Genomic DNA, 20,097 nt, shown 5'->3' with positions numbered 1-20,097 from the left:
GATAAATTGTCAATAAACGGGTTTCACTTGTGAAATGCATGCCTTTTGCCTAGTGTTATTTGTTAATGTGTCTTAAATAAGCTGTTCGCATTCTGTAATGTTTTTATGCAACATAATTGTTATATTGCTCCGTAGTAATATATTCCTACTTTCATATAAATCACGCAACAATTTGATGCGTGACATAAGGTCTGATTCAAGGAAGCTTGAGGTTAGTTACGTCATACATTACTTCTGACGTCGTTACCATAGCGTTATTTGTCGTCAAACTAAAATGGCTTCTAGTCGACATTTTTGAAGACCGTCAAGAAAAACTCAAAGTTTCTTCAAGTTTTAAGTAAGTGTTTTTCTAATTGATCGTATTAATGCATCTTAAATCCAAAATTGATCAATTTCACAAATTTCAAAGCAATTCTGTTGAATTATGACAGTTCTTAACAGTTACTAAGGCCTAATCAACGACGTATTTTTATTTCACCATAAGCACAACGGTATCATTTTTGTTCATTCCGTAGATGATGATTACACCAGCATTGCCATTTTAAATCAGTGCCGCCTTTAGGGAAATTTAAGACAATCGGGTTTGATCATTCGAACTGCATTAGAGAGATTCTAATATTTAAATATGGGATTTCATTTGTATCTGCTTAAGTGATTGCATAATGAGTTTACCTTCGTAAAATAAAAAAATTATCACTATTATTATTATTATTATTCTAGTCATAGCGCAGTTGACAATAATAATAATAATAGTAATAATAATAATAATTTTGATGATGATGATGATGATGATGATTATAATGTTTATTATTATTATTGTTTTCAGGCTAAATGGTAAAATAAAACGTTTACCTTTCGTGTCTCCGCTTGTTGCCACTGATGTCCTTGACACCGATACACGAGTCTGAGGAAGAGGGTCAGAATCTCTCTGTAAATACAGGTAAGTTTTATACACCTGCTGGATGGCATGCTCTTCAATAAATATGTAATCACACATTTGAATTTATTACATTGCTTCTCATATAAATCGCCGGTTCATAGTTTGAACTGTTTACAGGTCTATGGATTCTAGTTCCACTTGGCAAAAGATAAAACCTGAAGAAAAAAAAATGAAAAAAATTTTCTGACATCATGGATGAATGATGCTGTCTTGTGTATTTTTATAGGAAATAATCGTTTTTTTTTTTTGCATAACGGCAAATATAATGTCAAGGGCAGCCTTTTCCAAGAAATTCGCGTCGTTCAGAAAGAAAACGTCATAAAATCGATGATCTAAATTTAAAAAATGAACTTGATAGCCTAAACTCTATTTCACACGATAATGGACTGAATCGATGCGATTCTTGTTTCCAAGGATTTAAGGATATCCTAAATTAAAATCTGTAGTCGCATTTTTATCGAAAGGCGACTTAAGATTTGACATAGGCGGATCATCTCAAGGCTGTGCTAGATCTAGCCTATATCCTATTTACTGTGTAAGATAGTTTTATTGTATGGCTTTCTTGTAGGCCTATATAATTATGGAAACGAACCTCATTTCTTCGTGGAAAGCTAGAATATACTCAGTAACTGTAAAGAAGAAAATATAAGGACTGGTGTTTTTTTCTTGTGCTTTTATACGTTTTTAAACCACATTTCGAGGGCTCAGAGCAAAACTAGTCTAAGTGTAGTCTATATAGAAATAGAAGCAGATAGGCTAGTTTCGCTCTGAGCCCTCGATTTGCACTTCTGGCACATCATCCGAAAATCTCTAGCGCGACTCGTTGATTGGCTGAAGTTCCAACTTTATTTAAAGTGAAATCAGTTAATGTCGAGGGCAGAAAATTTTGTGATTTTGGCTGGTCAACACTTTTATTCCATGGGGATATGAATTCACGGATTTTGACCTTTAAACATAAAAAATGTGAATTTTACTGATTCTTTTGGATTTTGTAAGTAGATCATCCAAGAAAACACAAAAAATAGCCCCACCCCCCTCCATAACAAACCATAACTGGTAAATTGGCTTGTTCTTCCATTATGATATTTAATTTCAAGGATGGCCTCTTGTGTACGCAGAAGGAAGTTTGTAGTTCGTACGAGTTAGTAAGTGGTATAAACCGCTCTGCTGACACCGGGGCATAACACAGATTTTCAATTTGTATTTAAAATTTACAGATTCTTGTATTGAAGAACATAACAACTCATCCGTGATTCCCAAGCATGTCTCTGAATCAGTATGGTAAGTTTCTTTTACGGTAAACTTTGAAAACAAAGCAGTGTTTAATTCAATAATATTCCTCAGAAATATTTACGTAATTAATTATACATTCTGATACATTTTTTTTAGAGATTTGTTCATTCATCAAGAATGGACTTTTTACATTTGAAGTTGATTGTGTGCAGATAAATAGTTTTCTCGTAAATGGACATATTTTAGTTATGGATATAAAACTACCTTTTATGACAATTTTCTGTAAGTTATATAACTTAGAACACTAGAGCAAAAAAAACAATGTATGTTCTATTTTTTCAGCGGTTCGGTTAGTGCAGACAAAGAATCGTCCAGCAAGGAGAAAAAAGTGGTCATTGAGTCGTGTTCCGGCCGTAAAATCGAAGATGTAGAGGTCCTGAAACAGAAATATATCAACAGCCAGATACAGGACTTGCCCAGGTAGCATCCAAATATATTTTTTGTTGATATATTCTTCCGAGATTGTCTGGATTCAGAGTATTCTCAGTGTCTAAATGAGGTCACCTCCACCCCCCCCCCCCCCCCCCCCCCCCCCCCCCAAAAATAAATCTGGAATCAACGACCACACCTTCTCATGTGACACCAATTAATTTTGGGTTTTCCAAGAAGCGAACTCGGGAGTGATTCAAATTAGCCTGCAGCTTTCGTCACAATTGAGCAAAAATAAATTATGATCAATTCGGAAATGGTATAGCAAAAAGAAAACAAATTATGTACAAATTCTACTCATAACATATTAACGAACGTTATAGTAGTCGGAACTTGACCGCGATGGTTGACCTTAGGCTGATTATTCATATCGATTATTTCATTATAGAAATCAAGGGTGCTTAGGGTAGGCGTGTATATTTATACGGAATTAGTTTGTATACATTGCAGTATCAAGGTATATATACTTACATTTGATCAGTTAAAACTTTCCAGTACACTAATTTATATTTACATAAATTTATATTTCCTTTTTCTCGTGCAGCTCGTGTTTTACGTACACTCCTTTTCAATAATAGGTTGTGCCTCATTATGTATTATAATGCGAAGGTCAACCATCGGGGTCAAGTTGCGTCCACTATAAATGCATTAACCCTTAAATTGCCATATTTCTATAATGGACTGGTCAATCTTTCAATTTGGACAGTCCCACTTATTACTCAAAGGGGTTTTCACTGAAAATTTACTGACTGAATAGCGAACAGTGCAGACAATGATCAGACTGCACGGATGTGCAGGCTGATCTTGGTCTGCACTGGTCGCAAAGGCAGAATCACTTGCCGCTAGCAGGCTAAGGGTTAAATGGTTTGCCACAACTTAACAGTCATCACATTTAATGTTTAGCAAAGATTGAAATCTTACTGCATTTATAGTTTACACAACTGAAAGTTCATCAGCTTCGTTAACGGCCTTTCACCGTTTAATAATGTTCACCTATGTTTATTTTTGCTTTTCAGAGTTATTCGCGGACCATTCGGCCAGGATCGCATTTGGCGGACCAGAAGACGCAGTCTGAATCTTGGTTCCCAGGATATAAGAAACCAGCTGAGCAAAATAAGTCTGAAAATGGACGGAGACATGAAGCTGGATTATAGGTATAATGTTTTAAATTTTGACTTATTCGTCCAAGAAAGAAATTAACTTAAAATAAGAGCTTCATAAATTTATGGAAAACAAACTTTCAATGGTGCATTATATAAAATGAAGAATTCATGTTGATACTATATTATTTTGTTATTCTTCGCGTGCACGGCATAGCTAGAAAACAGCGGGATATTTTCACCGGTTGGAGGTACGGTTGGAAATATCTGGCTCGAAGGTAACTATTCAGGCGGTAATGAGGCTCCGCCGAGTAACCGCAAAACAGTTACCCGAGTGCCAGGTATTTCCCTCTACATCTTCATCTAGGGATGGACTCTTTCTTTGCATACCGTATTCTTCAGTGAATACAAGTAGAAAAAATAATTCAATTCACCCTCTTATTTTAGTAGCGTGTGATTTTACGCATTCATCACGAAGGTCATCTTACACATCATGGTATGAGACGAGTTTCTCCAGCACAGGCAAAAACACTGGAAATTCCTGTCTGGCATGCAAGAATATATAATGATATACTCCTCATAAAATAAACAAACGTGTTTGTAATCATGGACGGTTCCAAACAGAAGGGAATCCATGCTCAAAATAATCACAAAATACAATACATTATTGCAAATCCGTAACCCTGACCAACCTATAAACCGGACCAATCTATTTTATAAGTACAACAACACTGAATAGTTGCTTTACAACAGATCTATGACGGATTATCTTTGAACATCCCTGGACTTATTGGACTTAACTGCCACATTATCAAAGTTTATTAGTACTAGTACAACTCGTTTAAATGGGTCAGCCGTGTTGTTGTACTTATAAAATAGACTGGCCCGGTTTATAGGTTGGTCAGGGCTACGGATATGTATTGTATTTTGCCATCGAAATATTTCTGTAAAATGCTTCTTCCCCTTCCGTTTGGATCCGTCCATGTTTACAAACACGTTTGTTTATTTTATGGACTGTATTAACATTTCTATTATTATTTTAGATGTAAAAAGTATACAGATCCGAGCGATAAAGCTTTAGGGATAAAGAAATCAGTTGAGGAAATTCTATATGGAAACTCCTACAATCCAGATGACTATGATCCTGAACTGGCAGCATTGTTTGAAAATTACATCGAGGAATGCGATAATGTTACAAAGAAACATTTCAGTGCAAATCCAACTACTTGTGCTGCTAATAACGAGGAAACTATGTAAGTAAACTTTCAAACCGATATGATCTCTTGTTTCACGTTCTGTAACTTAGAACTGCCTGTGCTATAAGAAGGTCCTTTGGAATACAATATTCCGATAGGCGAGTGTGTTATAATACATTTTGAGGGTTGACAATATCAATAACATCCTCACTGACATGTGTTATTTATTTTATTATACTGAAGCAACCAAAACAAGAAAAATTTTAATAGCAACTGAAATTTTAATAACACCTGCATGCACAAAGGACACCTCTGCGCAGGTGTTATGAAAATTATTACACGGGGAATATTCGAAAACGCGGATCGGCGTGAGAGACATTAAAATTAGTACATTTTGAGAGATTGGGACTTTGCATAAGGTTTTTTTTACATGATGTGTAATAACACAGCATACTGCATGTTTGCATGTTAGTACGAGAACCTGATAAATGTAATGCTACTAGCTTGACAATTCATTCCATGTATAGAACGTTTGTAAGAAATACATTACACATTCTAACATGGCTCGAATTGATTTCCAGTTTAACAAAGAAGAAAATCAAGCTCTGTATATTCTGCGATAAACAACGGTTGACGCGCGAGAGCATTATGACGTCAATTATGACGTCAAATTGCCGCATGACGTCCGATACATTACTCCTCGCGTAAATGAAGCCCAGCATAATATTTATTAAAATATATCAATGAGCATGTCAGAATGAAAACAATCAAGGCCTTCTTGTGATTTATCGTCTAATTTACCACGGTTCATCGTTCAGATGCTTCAGTATTTAACCACTCGGGCTAACGCCCTCGTGGTTCAATTCCTACGCATCTGAACTCTGAACCGTGGTAAATCAGACGATAAACCACTCGAAGGCCTTGATTATTTGTTAATTCTAACATGGCTCGATTTGATTTCCAGTTAAACAAAGAAAAATCAAGCTCTGTGTATTCTGCGATAAACAACGGTTGACGCGCGGACCGGTAAGAGAGCATTATGACGTCAATTATGACGTCAAATTACCGTATGACGTCCGATACAAGACTTCTCGCGTAAATGAAGTCCAGTATAACATTTATTAAAATATATCAATGAGCATGTCAGAATGAAAACAATCAAGGCCTTCTTGTGATTTATCGTCTAATTTACCACGGTTCATCGTTCAGATGCTTCAGTATTTAACCACTCGGGCTAACGCCCTCGTGGTTCAATTCTTACGCATCTAAACTCTGAACCGTGGTAAATTAGACGATAAACAACGCGAAGGTCTTGATTATTTGTTAAGTATACGTACTCCTTCTGAAGTTTTCTGCGGCCGCCATAGATACAAACGTTTCATGTATAACAAAAGGACTTTGTAAGCTAAGCAATATCATTTCATTTTTAAGCGTATCATAACATACAGAAACGTCTTGGGTTTTTCTTTTGGTAACACAGAATCGTTCTCCTTCCAGTTTTAAAAACCAAGATGCGGAACACGCGTTTCTGTGTGGATTTATTGAAGGTATGAAACGAACAGATGGCTCGCTAGAAGAACTAGAGCAAGAAAACCCCGTGCACGGGAATGAGTTGATAGATGATTCGGTAATGAAAAGTGAAAGCTTCAAGGAACTTGTTTCAGTAAAAGAAAGTGCAAGCTTAAAGGAACTTGATTCGGTAAAGAAAAGTGCAAGCTTCAATGAACTTATATCCAGCCAACAAGACATAACACACATGTCACTGAGAGAGTGGGAAGATGTGCAGAGGTATATATTACTGTCAGAGATTTTTAAAAGAAATAATTTTTTGTCCTAAAACGGAGCTTGCTTTTCTGTGTACGTTTACCAAAGAACAAAGAGGTAAGAGCGTAAATGTTTATCTTGATCCAGTGATAAAATTGTATATTCTTGCATACCAGACGGGGATTTCCGGTGTATTTATCGGTGCTTGAAAACTCTTTCTTGCCTACCTAGCGGGGAAAGTATACATTTATCCGAGCACGCGCCGGGGATAGATATTCCTGTCTTTCCCTAGGGAAAAACCTTGTCTAAAACAGCGTGCACTAAGGTGACGTCACATAGTACTGGTACCATTGTGACGTCATAAACTTTATAAATAATGTCAGGAAATACCAAAATCTATTTGTCTCCACGAACTATTTTGAACATGATAGGCAAGAAAACTGATCTAACATGTCTGCCTGTGTAAGACAGCTGTTTTCCCTACCCTCGGGACAGCATGGATAAAAAACCTCGCTAACGCTCGGTTTTCCATTCCACACTGTCCCTCGGGTAAAGAAAACCCCGTCTTACACAGGCAGGCATGTAAGATCCTTATAATCTAATGCAATGGGGTTTAATTACAATGGCGATAAAACACATACAGCTGTCCTAATAGATGTTATGCATAATTACATGGTTAGGAAAGCATTTAAAACCATAAAGAGATGTAATAAAACAGAATGGATACAGTCAACAACTTTACTTTTTTAATTAATAATCACGCATTTGACAAATATTACAGAAAACAATTATAGACAATGCAATTTAACAAGAATTCTAATATGACTAACAATGCTTTAATCATCACAACGATATTATGTTGACGTCACGTCAACGTGATATTTAGCGCCATGTACGCATCAAGAAATAGTGCTTTCAAATTTCATGAAACATTTTACTTAATAACATGTTTTAAACGAAACGTCACACTGCACAAATGTTTTGATTAATTTACAAACATACTGAGTTAGTTATTCGCTTTGCTGAATAATTCGCAATAATTTTCGCCCGAACTGAATTCTGCCGCAAGACGTATTACCATTTCCGGCCCTGGCGTGTATAAACAAAGGCCTACTTGCGCGAAGACACAGTTCCATAATATTTGATATAAATTTTGCAATAAAGAACATATTAGAATCGAAATAATTTATAGCAAAACAGTGCTTTATCACTATTTATACTCTCGGGCGGTTACACGTCGTCCGAAATAATTTTACTCGAGCTGCGCCCTCGTGAAATTATAACGCCCGACGTATAACCGCCCATCGTGTATAAATAGTGATAAAGCACTGTTTTGCTATAAATTATTTCTTAAATAAATAATGAAAATATGGTTGTCACTTTATAAATATAAGCTATAACTAAAGAATCTTTCACTGGCTGAATACCTGGCTCTTGGTAACTGACTCCGCTCCGCCGAGTTACCGCAAAATAGTTGCATATGCCCGACAGCCAGATACTTCCATCTGCACCTTCAGCCAGTGATAGATTCTTTTTCTTGCGAACAGTATTCTTCAAATAATAGGGGAAAAAAATAAAATAAAGCGAATGCTTTGTTTTAAGCCCTTTTTTTATTAAAGCAGCATATTAAGTTACGCATGCATTCATAAATTACAGCACGTCAGTCATCTCACCCCCCGGGGGGTGGAGGGGGTGTAAGACGTGTTTTGTAGTACCGGCAAAAAGACGAGAAAATCCTGTTTGACATGCTAGAAATTATGAGCCTTAAGGGATCAACTATACTAATAAACTACAATTCCCAATCTGCGAATGACACCACATCTTTTTTAAAACATCATACACAAACTAAAATATATGCTAATAAACGTGTATGATTGGTTTATATTTTTGTATGTATCAGGGCAGAGGAGCACCAGAAGGAAAACAATCGACGGCAGCTCATCAAAAAGTGTCTAGCCTGCAAGAACAAGAAACCAAGAGAAATTAAAAACATAAGTGATAATATGAAAAGCGTTCCGACTGTAGAGGGAGATTGGAAAGGTAGAGTAAAGGATTCCGTTATAATCTACAGTTCAAAGTGTGTAATTTGTAAACCCAGAAACTTTATTAAATAAGTTTCGAGTGCAGCTGACTTTGACTACAGAACGACTCAACATTTAGAAAAGTTCAAGCTGAATGTACATTTGGTTGTCATCATTTTGATGACTATTATTATTATCATCATTATTGATATTTTTCTTCTTCTTCTTCTTCTTCTTCTAATTGTTATCATTATTATTGTAAATATTGTCATTGCTAGTTATTTTAAAATTCGAATTTTTGAGATAATGTTGATGATGAGACGGAGTTAAAGAGCTACGACGACGATGATGGTGATCATGATTATATTGATACAGATTATAATGATGGTAATGGTTTTGTTTCTCTAGACACTGGCAAAAATAAAATACTGGATTCGGATGTCTTTACTGAAGCTATTCATTCTTTGAAAGCAATGAAAAGGATAAAAGCTATGAAGAAAAGAGTGGAAAATGTCACCGATGATGAAAGACATAACGTCGTGATAAAAGAAGACGATGATGATTCATACATTGTCAAAGGTTCCGTAGTGAAAGGTATACACTATATTACCTTGGTAACTTAATGTTCCTAGTCATAAAAACAACACATCAACAAAACAGTGCTGATTTTAATAACGCTACATCTTACTCGGCGCCAAATTATCTATGTCACGCAAATAAACTGCAAACCAGAGTGTACTTTTCTATATTGAAACAAGAACTGGTAAAGAAAAACATACTGGTACTGTTTCCGATTTTAGGAATGCAATGTTATTAGCAATAATTATGATAAGTTTTCAAAGAAAACTCAGTGCAAGTGAATTTCAACAATTATTGTTTAAAACGCTCACTTGCTTAAACATTTATTGATAGAAACGCTCTCGTGTCACCATTGCTGCAAATATCTGAAACCGAATTTGGAGAGGACTACACTTTCTCCAAGCATGGGGGAGAAAAGCGTCCTAAAGAACAAGCACAGGGTAGCAGATCTTAATAACCTGAGCAAGGAGGATGACAGTATGATAAAACTTGCTAAACAGAAGCTTGAGCACAGCCTGCTGACTACACGTGCACTGGAAGAAACTTACCTCAGCATGGCAAAGGCTAAGAAGATAATCAATGACTGTAAACCAGCCGGGCACTGGAAAGACAGAAATGAGTCAAACGAAAATAAAACGAGCATTTCAAATGTAGAAGCAAAGGGAATACATACAGGTAATGAAACTTAGCGTTTATGTTCTGAATCATTTCCGAATCATGTTTGATTGAATATTTACATTCAGCAGGGTAAGGGTTAACCTCGCATATCCGATAAAAGTATGAAATTTCCAGTTAATAAAAAAAAAAACAACTTTGCACTAATGCTCTTCCGTACTTTTATTATATGCCTCCACCTTTTTGTTTGTAAATTTGTTGTCAATTGAAATCTTCAATGTTTATAGAACTGGGTGAAGTTTTATGAGAGCTATTTATAGATGCATAATAATTGAAAGTAGTCCGACAACATACAATACAAAAGGTACAATACGGATTTGTTTTCTCATGTTCATATTTACTTGCCATATTTTTGACAGAATTTATTTAGGTATAAAATTATAACAAAAAATTTATATTACATATTAATGAAAAATTATAAATTTCGGTAAAGGTACGATTATTCTGGATGAATTGGAAGGTTGGAAGACGAAGAATAAAGCGTTCATTGATCAGGAGAGTGTGCAGGTTTCCTCATCCGAGCTGTTACATCCGGTCGAGTCCTCCGAGATGCTCGGTTCACCATTGTGGACACCTGCAAGCAGCGCATCACACTTCAAATCGGTAAATCAAAAGGCTTGATTCATGTTGCAGAACTTAATACCCAATACTTACAGTGGCAACAAAATGAATACAAATGTATATAAATATTTTATCACTTTTACTTTATTTTGATAAAGCCGTCCTACCGTGCCGCCAAAACACTTACATTCGTTAATTCAAAATGAAATATGAGGAACTGAATCTTCGCTAGAAGTGATTTGTAACTTAAGCTTGGTGAATTTAAATACTCTGGTAATCACTTATTTAATTAGATGTAATTAATCGGCCACAACTTCAATATGACAGAATTCTTCCCTTACACGTAACTTTGCTGTATGTTTCAGACTCCGGAAATCAATAGAGCAATGTCACCTGCGCATACTCGTGAGCATACACTTCCTCTGACGAAGAAAACAAAGTCGTTAGAACCACTATTCAAGGGGGAAAAAGCTATAAACCAAGGAAAATGGGCGTGCAAGGTGACTACAAGAAAGCTGCTAAACTGGTCAAGCTCCGCCTCACCAAATCTAGTGATACAACTGCCGATAAATCATTCGCGAATGTTCCTCTTTCCCAATGTATCAACTACAACATAGAAAAGAATCTGCGATCTAACGCTGTTTTGACCTCTAATATCAACCTTTCTGAGAAACTTGCACAACAACTGAAGGAAATGAGCAACGACCCAAAGACTTCTGCTTTACATCATGGGGAAAATAAACCAGACGCTTCCACTGAGGCGATCAATTTACCACCTCTTAGCGATAGCACATTGAGTCTAAATGAACCGAAATCTACAAACGGAAAAGTAGAAGAAAATGTTAATAACTTACCAGATATCCATACGACTTCTACAAACGAAAATGGACCAGCCATTCCTAGACAGCTAGGCCAGGATCACAATGTTTCAGAACAAAGTAATTCCGAATTCCATGACTTACCGCATATTTCAATTAAATCGTTTCCCAACAAAGCTCCACGGAAAGAGAGCAGTAAGACTGCAAAGATACAAGACGAGGAAGGCGACCAGCTCAACCGAGGAGCAGCTGTTAGAGCCGCAACCTGCACATCGCCTTATATGTTTGACAAAAGTGACCCGCAAAAGTTGCAACTTAAAGCCCGACCTTTGCCTTCACTGCATAAAGTATGCACCTCATGTGGTGGAATCTCAGCATGCCAAGAAAGGACAGGAAAGCAGAAACGAAAGTCTAAGCACAATGAGAAAGAAACCAAAAGTAAAGTTAATCATGTACGCTGTTGTAAATCATATGTTCAGGACAAATGGAAGCTTGACGGCGGAAAGTATGGGCACAGTTTAAAGTGTTCTTCGATCGGAATCGATAAACCGACCAACAGGCCTAGAGACCTGGAGCAGAAGCAGCTGCAAAAACCGCAGTTGATTTTATCCCCAACAAAAACCCGACCAAAATGTGAAGAAATGTCAATTGATTTTATGGATAAGAGTATAAAGTTCCGTTTCCAGTGTGATGTTTCGGTAGAGAATAATGGACAGGATGAAGAAGTTCAGACTGTTGACAAAGCCGGAAAATGGCTTAACAATATATCTACACCAACATGCAAGGACTGCTATCAGTGTCCAATAGCAACGGAAACAAGAATATACAAAGACAAGGTAAAAGGAGATAACTACGGCCGGGAAACAACTCCCCAACCTCCACCTTCCTCCCCATACCTCGATTACTGCAAATCCAAAGCGAAAATGATAGCGAAGAAGAAAGAACAATTCAGCGACCATATCGTGTATCTTTCTGGTATGTGCATTTTTCTTAAGTTTGTCTTTCTTTCGTTGATTTGGTTTGTTAACCAATAAACATTTAATTAAATTTAATGCAGCTCTTTTTAAATAACGTTAGAGAATACAGTCACATATGTTTCTTCTATTTTACATTTGAATGGTTGTTTCAAAATTCTATATTTGCTTATTGTATTTAAATGACATTGTTGTGTTCATTTTTTTTAAAATCCAATAAATCTTTATGTTTTGAAAAATATCACCTAATTAATTTGGATGCAGCACTTCGTTTAAAGCCCCACCACAGAATTACTGTATTCTTTTGTATTTCCATGTTGGTAATTAAACAATATGAGATACGCAAGTATTTAGTTTCAAATTGACAGTGACATATATTTGGCCAAGACAATGTGTTTAATGTTTGAACACTTCATTGAATTAATGTGTCAATATGTACAGAAATCAGTGTATTTAGTTAATTTTCAATCACATTTTTATATAGTGTGAGATAGTTATTCATCTATATCTAAGCAAGTTATATTCTTAAAATTATGTTGAAAAGAAATTGACTGAATATGTTTGCAGATGAAGTTGTGAAAACACATTTATTCAGGAAGGGCCTAAATTGTCCACCTGAAAACTTGTAGTATAGCTGTATATTACCTGTATTATAAAGAATGATTTTCATGAAGTTTTCGTGGGTGAAAAAGTAGGTCACTAGGTCGTCATGGGTCTTTAAGAACGTCTTTAACCCTTAGCCTGCTGCAGGAGAATTTAACAGCCTTTGCAAACAGCTTGGAACCAGATCAGACGCCGATTAAATCGGCGTCTGATCAGGTTCCAAGCTGTTTGCTACTCTGACAATATTTCTTCCAACTTTGGAGCAAATTGAATGAAATTTACAATTTTAGCAGACGACATTTCCAGCAGACGACAATTTACCTAGCATGCTAAAGGTTAAACTATCCGAATACATTGAAAGGCGATTTTGATAACTTTTATTATTAACCCTTACCCTGCCAAATTTCTATAATGGACTAGTCCATCCTTAAATTTGGGCATTGTCATTTATTATTCGAAGGGATGTTATCTGAAAATTTACTGACTGAATAGTGAACAGTGCAGACCATGATTAGACTGCACGGATGTACATGCTGATCTTGGTCTACGCTGGTCGCAAAGACAGAATCACTTGCCACAAGCAGGCTAAAGGTTAATTTACAATTACATTTTCAAAAAAATTCAATATTAATTTCAGATACTTGTCTAACAGAAGATGTGTACATGAAAGCGGCAAAGAAAATTAAACGTTTTCCAGTAATTCCCAAGAAGAAAAGTAAGGACAATCTCAGAGCGATTAAAAGACAAACTTCGAACGTTGTTAATTCAGGTAAGTTTGTATTTCTAAAGTGGCTTTTGCCTAAATACTTATTCGCTATTTTTTCAGATGTTGGTATCCTTTCTTATTGTGTTTAGAACTTAATGTACACATATACATTTTGGCAAGTTCTCTTAGCGTCTGTGACTGCAAACATAATATTATATCTATAGGCAACTTGCCACATCATTGCCACATTTCATAATATGTTATTTTGATTCATGTCTTTCACTTCACTGTCTATGTTATATACCTATTTAGGATGAAGTTTTCCATTATTATGTTAAAGGACCATATGTTAGACTGGCTATAGCCAAATATGTTATCCTCTTTAGATAAAGTTATTATTGCTATTATTATTATTATTATCATTAAAATAATCGTCATCATCATCATCATGATCATTATTTTCACCATCGTCATCATTATTATTATTATTTTTTGTTGTTGTTGTTGTTGGATTTAACGTCGCCCTGACACATTATGGTCATATGGCGACTTTCCAGCTTTAATGGTGGAGGAAGGCCCCAGGTGCCCCTCAGTGCATTATTTAATCACGAGCGGGCACCTGGGTAGATTATTATTATTGTTATTATTATTACGACTATTGGATTACAGATATCACAATGTTGTCACAAGGTTCCATCAGTAGGGAATCATGACCCTTTTAGATATATGGGGTTTATGTCGTTATCCCTAAATTATTTAACCATTGATACAAGGCTGTAGTTAACCTGGTTTATTAGCTTTATTACAAGTGGCTTATATCAAGGGAAATATGATTATACATCATGCAGTTCTTTTATTAGTTTAGATTTTAAACCGCCCTACTAATAAGTGTGTAAATAATGTGATTTCAAGTGTGCAAGTAATGTTTATATCGCATGTGTAAATGACGTAAAGTGTGTTTATAACGTTTTAGAAAATGTGTAAAAGACGTTTTATCAAGTGGGTTTATAACGTTTTAAAAAATGTAAATAGAGAATAATAGGTTAGTGCCGTAGATGAGAAAGTTTATCTGGCGAGGCGGAGGAGGTTATCGGGTGAGCCGAAGGCGAACCTGTTTACGTCCGGAGCCGAGCCAGATAAACTTTCTCCATCTTAGGCACAAACCTATTATTCTATTTATCTTGTCATTACTTCATTTTCCGATATTTGGCAATTTATTTTACAAAAGTAAGTGTGCGACAACCGCTTTAATGACGTCGTATTCGTAATGACGTCACTTATATAATGACGTGATTACCGGCAAAATCGCAATAACTTCTTCGTTTTTGAATAAAAACTCATTATTTGACCACTCATTTTCTTAGTTCGGACATTTCCAACACAATGATGATGGTTTCGTTTCAAAATTTCTTATGACAACAATATCGATCATAAGGTCACATGATCAACTGACCGTATATCACTGGTCACATGATCAACTGACGGTATATCAAGAAAGATATGAGCCGTGCCATGAGAAAACCAACATAGTGGGTATGCGACCAGCATGGATCCAGACCAGCCTGCGCATCCGCGCAGTCTGGTCAGGCTCAATGCTGTTCGCTTTTAAAGCCTATTGGAATTGGAGAAACTGTTAGCGAACAGCATGGAGCCTGACCAGACTGCGCGAATGCGCAGGCTGGTCTGGATCCATGCTGGTCGCATACCCACTATGTTGGTTTTCCCATGGCACGGCTCATATACGGCACCCTGATACACGGGTACTAAACAGTGCCTGCGGCACTGCCTGTGCCGACGAGGATTGAAGGCACTTCGCTTCCTGTACCGCAGGTACTTCGTCAATGTTTACAAAACGAGCGAGATCGGTGAGTGATTTTTGTCATTTTTATCATTTTGTAACTGCATGAAGCATTTTTTTCAAAAATCGGGGAATGTAGCGGGGTGTAGATGTATCTTATCTACATATCCGTGCTAAAATTTGTGGCAAAAGATCGATTTCCTAGAAACGTAAGGACAAATAAGTTGGGAATGAAACGTGATTTTTTCACATCAGTGACTGTTTAGACTCATTTCTTTTCGCTGACCCAAACGATGTCGTCTCTGCCGTCGTAAATTATATTTATAAATGACATGTGATCTGCTAAAACATAAAATGTGTCCAGAAAATTCCGAATTTGAACTTTATGCCAATTTTGGAAAAGTGCCGCAGGCATTTCGACGATGCCGCAGCCCCTTCGAGGTGCCGCAGGCACTTTCAAAAAGTATCAGGACATAAATTTGGCCGAAACTAGACAAATGGAAGACTGTGACAGAGAAACAGAAGGGCAGAAACTAAATGCACCCATGATACTGTAGTAAATTGACTTTATAGTTGTAAAATAAAAGGGACCAAACCTTTGTAACGCTTTAAATATCAATCCATTATGGTGGTATAGGCTATATACCAATAAAAATTTTCAGATAAAATTCAGCTACTTCAGAACAATTTTGTTACAGTTTCTAGATTTTCACTCCGTCGTAGACCTATTTTCCACAAGATATCCGTACGTTTCCTTCAAGTAAACGAAAAGAAAAAGGGATGTTTAATAGTATGCAGTGAAATGCAAGTCAACTGAAGTCAGGTACCCTCATATTGCCGCATTTCAGAAAGCGGTCAGCAGAATAAAAACCCTACTTTGTTTTCACGTAAAACAACTCGAAAACATGCGAGTATTAGCATGAAAAGAGTCCTATTTTATTTGAAATTCATTCCACGAGTGAAATAATGCTCATTTGGCTCCCGATTTACGCGCAACTGCGCGAAAAATGGAAAAAGTAGGATCTATTTACTAGAGACTTCTTTCGACTACACCACGGAAGCACATTTTTGACCGAATTACTGCATTATAACCTTTGCCATGAGATAGGCAGGTAGCTGTCGCGATACTTCAAGAAATTACCGTGATAAAGCGAAGTTTTCTAATAAGAGTCTCAATAGTCAGAATTTTCCTGTAAATATTATTGCGATGATTCACAGTATAATCTCGATACCATTTGTGTAAGAGCCCATTGTGGACAGCTAACACTTACTAGCTAGACAGTTATTTCGGTATAAAATCCGAAACTATATTGATGTTGAAATTTTCTGTAGTTATTTTAATAGCCTAACATTTCCTGGAAATGTTAAGTATATCTACAATATATATATATATATATATATATATATATATATATATATATATATATATATATATATATATATATATATATATATATATATATATATATATATATATATATATATTGTAAAAATGTTTTCAGAAAAATGGAGAACTTATATAAGTATAGCTCATAAACGATCAAACTGGAGAATTTTTACATGTACGTAAAAACCTATTCGTTTCCTGCAAACAAAACTTTGAAAAAAAGAATAACATATCGGGCAGCATAGGACGGACAGAGAAGGCAATTTTCAAAAAGCATAATGTTTGGGAAATTAACTGACCGGAACAATCGCGTACTAGAGTTTAAGATTACCCGCGAAGATAAACCGATTGCTATACTTTTTTATATTTGTGAATATAAAATATAATCGTACGAATGCGAGTTATTTGAGATTTGGTTAGTTATGGGCCAAATTTATGAAACTTTTTGAAAGTGCCTGCAGCACCTCGAAGGGGCTGCGGCATCGTCGAAATGCCTGCGGCACTTTTCCAAAATTGGCATAACGTTCAAATTCGGAATTTTCTGGACACATTTTATGTTTTAGCAGATCACATGTCATTTATAAATATAATTTACGACGGCAGAGACGACATCGTTTGGGTCAGCGAAAAGAAATCGAGTCTAAACAGTCACTGATGTGAAAAAATCACGTTTCATTCCCAACTTATTTGTCCTTACGTTTCTAGGAAATCGATCTTTTGCCACAAATTTTAGCACGGATATGTAGATAAGATACATCTACACCCCGCTACATTCCCCGATTTTTGAAAAAAATGCTTCATGCAGTTACAAAATGATAAAAATGACAAAAATCACTCACCGATCTCGCTCGTTTTGTAAACATTGACGAAGTACCTGCGGTACAGGAAGCGAAGTGCCTTCAATCCTCGTCGGCACAGGCAGTGCCGCAGGCACTGTGTAGTACCCGTGTTAGTGTGTAAATGACGTTTAATGCTACTTGTGTAAATGACGCTTAAATAAGTGTGTAAATGACATTTTATTCAGTGTGTTATTAACTTTTCATTCTGTGTGTAAAATGACAATTAATCCAGTGTGTAAATGACGTTTTATTCAGTGTGTAAATGACGCTTTATTCAGCGTGTAAATGACATTTAATTCAGTGTGGACATGACATTTTTTTCAGTGTGTAAACGACGTTTTATTCAGTGTGTGAATTACGCTTTATTCAGATTGTAAATGACGTTTAATCCAGTGTAAAAATGACGTTTTATCCAGTGTATAAATGACGTTTTATTCAGTATGTAAATGACTTTTCATTCAGTATGTAAACGACTTTTTGTCCATTGTGTTTATAACGTTTCAAAAACGTAGGTAAATGACAATTAATCCAGCGTGTAAATGACGTTTTATTCAGTGTGTGAATGACGTTTAATCCAGTGTGTAAATGACGTTTAATCCAGTGTGTAAATGACGTTTTATTTTATGCTAACTAATGAAATACTGTATTTGTTCAGTTAAATATTTTCATATCTCATCACTCATACTGTGAAAATATGAATTCTATATTTTCACACTGTGAGAGATATAGCTCCGCCCCTCATTACATTGTGTATGAATTTTAAATTATTTGCTTAAAACGGGATGAAACTTGTAGTCGCACTTTATTCTTTATAGTATATTTCTCGATTCAAATCATTTTACTTAATGAGAATTTCATAACGTTATGCAGCAAAAAATAAAATAAAATGGAACTTTATGTTGTGTGCGTCATTATAATGTCACGACACGTCTGACGTCATGTCTGTTAACGCGCGTCTGTTTCCCGCGCTGAGATTAAAAAATTGTTGCAAAATGCACATCTCAACGTAATTGAGCATAAAATAAAAAGAAACATTTTCTCACTTCTCAGTGAGGTATATTCCATATTCACGAAAAAAACAAACAAATATCCTCTATTTATTCAGTGTGTAAATTACTTACATTTATTGTGTAATGACGTTTTGTCCATTGTATTTATAACGTTTTAAAAAAGTATGAAACTGACAATAAATCCAGCATGAAAATGATGTTTTATTCAGTGTGTAAATGACGTTTTATTCAGTGTGTAAATGATATATTGTCCATTGTGTTCATAACGTTTTAAAAATGTGTGCAAATGACGTTTAATCCAGTGTGCAAATGACGTTTTATTCAGTGTGTAAATGACATTTCGTCCATTGTGTTCATAACGTTTTAAAAATATGCGTAAATGAAGTTTAATCCAGTGTGTAAATGTCGTTTTATTCAATCTGTAAAATGACATTTTATTTTGTGTGTAAATAACGTTTTATCTGTAATCTCAAGAAAATGTACATTTTTGTGTTATTGTAAACAGTATAAATTTACACAGTAAAAACATAAATCACAATGCTTAATGTTCTTTTCAGGTTCACCAAGACCAGGAAGTGACATTGACCTGAACATGAAGTCTACTAAACCCGCGCGACTTCGGGGCATGAAGACAAGCCCATATAATATCTCCAAGGAAAATTGTAACAACGTAAGTAATAATGCAATAGATTTAAATAGTAATTCAAAATTACTGATAATGAATCTCATATTATTTCAAGTCTCAAGAAATACTAAAAATCAGTCATTATTTTATGAAATATTAATTTGTGTTTTTTTTATCTAAGTGTACACACTTGATGTTTAAGTTATATGTGATGATAGGAAAGGGGTACTTGTAGATTATGATCTAATCGTATTCAGTAACAACAAATTTCTTACGTTTAAAAACTGTTAAATAATTCTAAATTATTCTGTATGAAGTAATTAGATAACATTTGATTTTATGTAACTATATCTAAAATAGTTTTGGTCAATGGCAATGAATACAGACCTTATTTGCTTACTTACATTTGAACTTGTCTGTATTTTTGGACTACGTGGCTCAGGGAAAGATTTTTTATGGGAAATGCGCTTGTTAAAACCATTATTGTTTATTTACAGAACGGACAAACACAAACACTGTTTCATGATGATAGCAAACATTACTACTGCCAGGAAGATCACTGCTGAACTGATTTTTAATTTCTGATTAATAACCTGTATCAAAAGTTGTCTATTAAACGTAATTTTGAAACTTGTAATTTGTATATTTTAGTATGATGAAAAGTGGTAAGAAAAAAAATACTAACATGGTTTATGACTTGAACGTACTGCATTCTAACGGTGTTAATATGCATTGACCTTTATTTCAATGTAGGAGAAAGAACTGTTTAATATTCAAGA

At 35.5% G+C, this 20,097-nt stretch overlaps 1 protein-coding gene across 3 annotated transcripts; it reads left to right on the top strand.

The window, feature by feature from the left end:
- Nucleotides 1-200: 200 nt before the first annotated feature.
- Nucleotides 201-19,955, top strand: LOC123531637 (uncharacterized). 3 transcript variants are annotated; one of them, XM_045312777.2, is made up of 12 exons: nt 201-337; nt 827-940; nt 2,158-2,221; nt 2,516-2,653; nt 3,679-3,816; nt 4,806-5,015; nt 6,456-6,746; nt 8,623-8,762; nt 9,215-9,337; nt 9,656-9,997; nt 10,431-10,600; nt 10,924-11,409. In XM_045312777.2, the coding sequence occupies exons 2-12, from the start codon at nt 880-882 to the stop codon at nt 11,173-11,175; spliced, it is 1,929 nt and encodes a 642-aa protein (XP_045168712.2). In that variant the 5' UTR covers nt 201-337; nt 827-879; the 3' UTR covers nt 11,176-11,409. The 3 variants fall into 3 exon arrangements, with proteins under 3 accessions (XP_045168712.2, XP_045168711.2, XP_053373700.1); XM_045312776.2 differs by having other exon boundaries at nt 9,152-9,337; XM_053517725.1 differs by lacking the exons at nt 201-337; nt 827-940; nt 2,158-2,221; ... (5 more) ...; nt 9,215-9,337; nt 9,656-9,997 and adding exons at nt 13,591-13,722; nt 19,251-19,363; nt 19,816-19,955 and having other exon boundaries at nt 10,460-10,600; nt 10,924-12,351.
- The last annotated feature ends 142 nt before the right edge of the window (nt 19,956-20,097 follow it).

Source organism: Mercenaria mercenaria, chromosome 11 (genome assembly GCF_021730395.1).
Source record: "Mercenaria mercenaria strain notata chromosome 11, MADL_Memer_1, whole genome shotgun sequence".
Taxonomy (NCBI): domain Eukaryota; kingdom Metazoa; phylum Mollusca; class Bivalvia; order Venerida; family Veneridae; genus Mercenaria; species Mercenaria mercenaria.
This window is presented reverse-complemented; position numbering and strand designations above follow the sequence as displayed.

Coding starts and splice junctions, on each gene's coding strand:
- LOC123531637 (XM_045312776.2), top strand. CDS start 880: ATGTCCTTGACACCGATACACGAGTCTGAGGAAGAGGGTCAGAATCTC. Junction 5,016..6,455: donor GCTAATAACGAGGAAACTAT/GTAAGTAAACTT, acceptor TTCTCCTTCCAG/TTTTAAAAACCAAGATGCGG. Junction 6,747..8,622: donor GAGTGGGAAGATGTGCAGAG/GTATATATTACT, acceptor TGTATGTATCAG/GGCAGAGGAGCACCAGAAGG.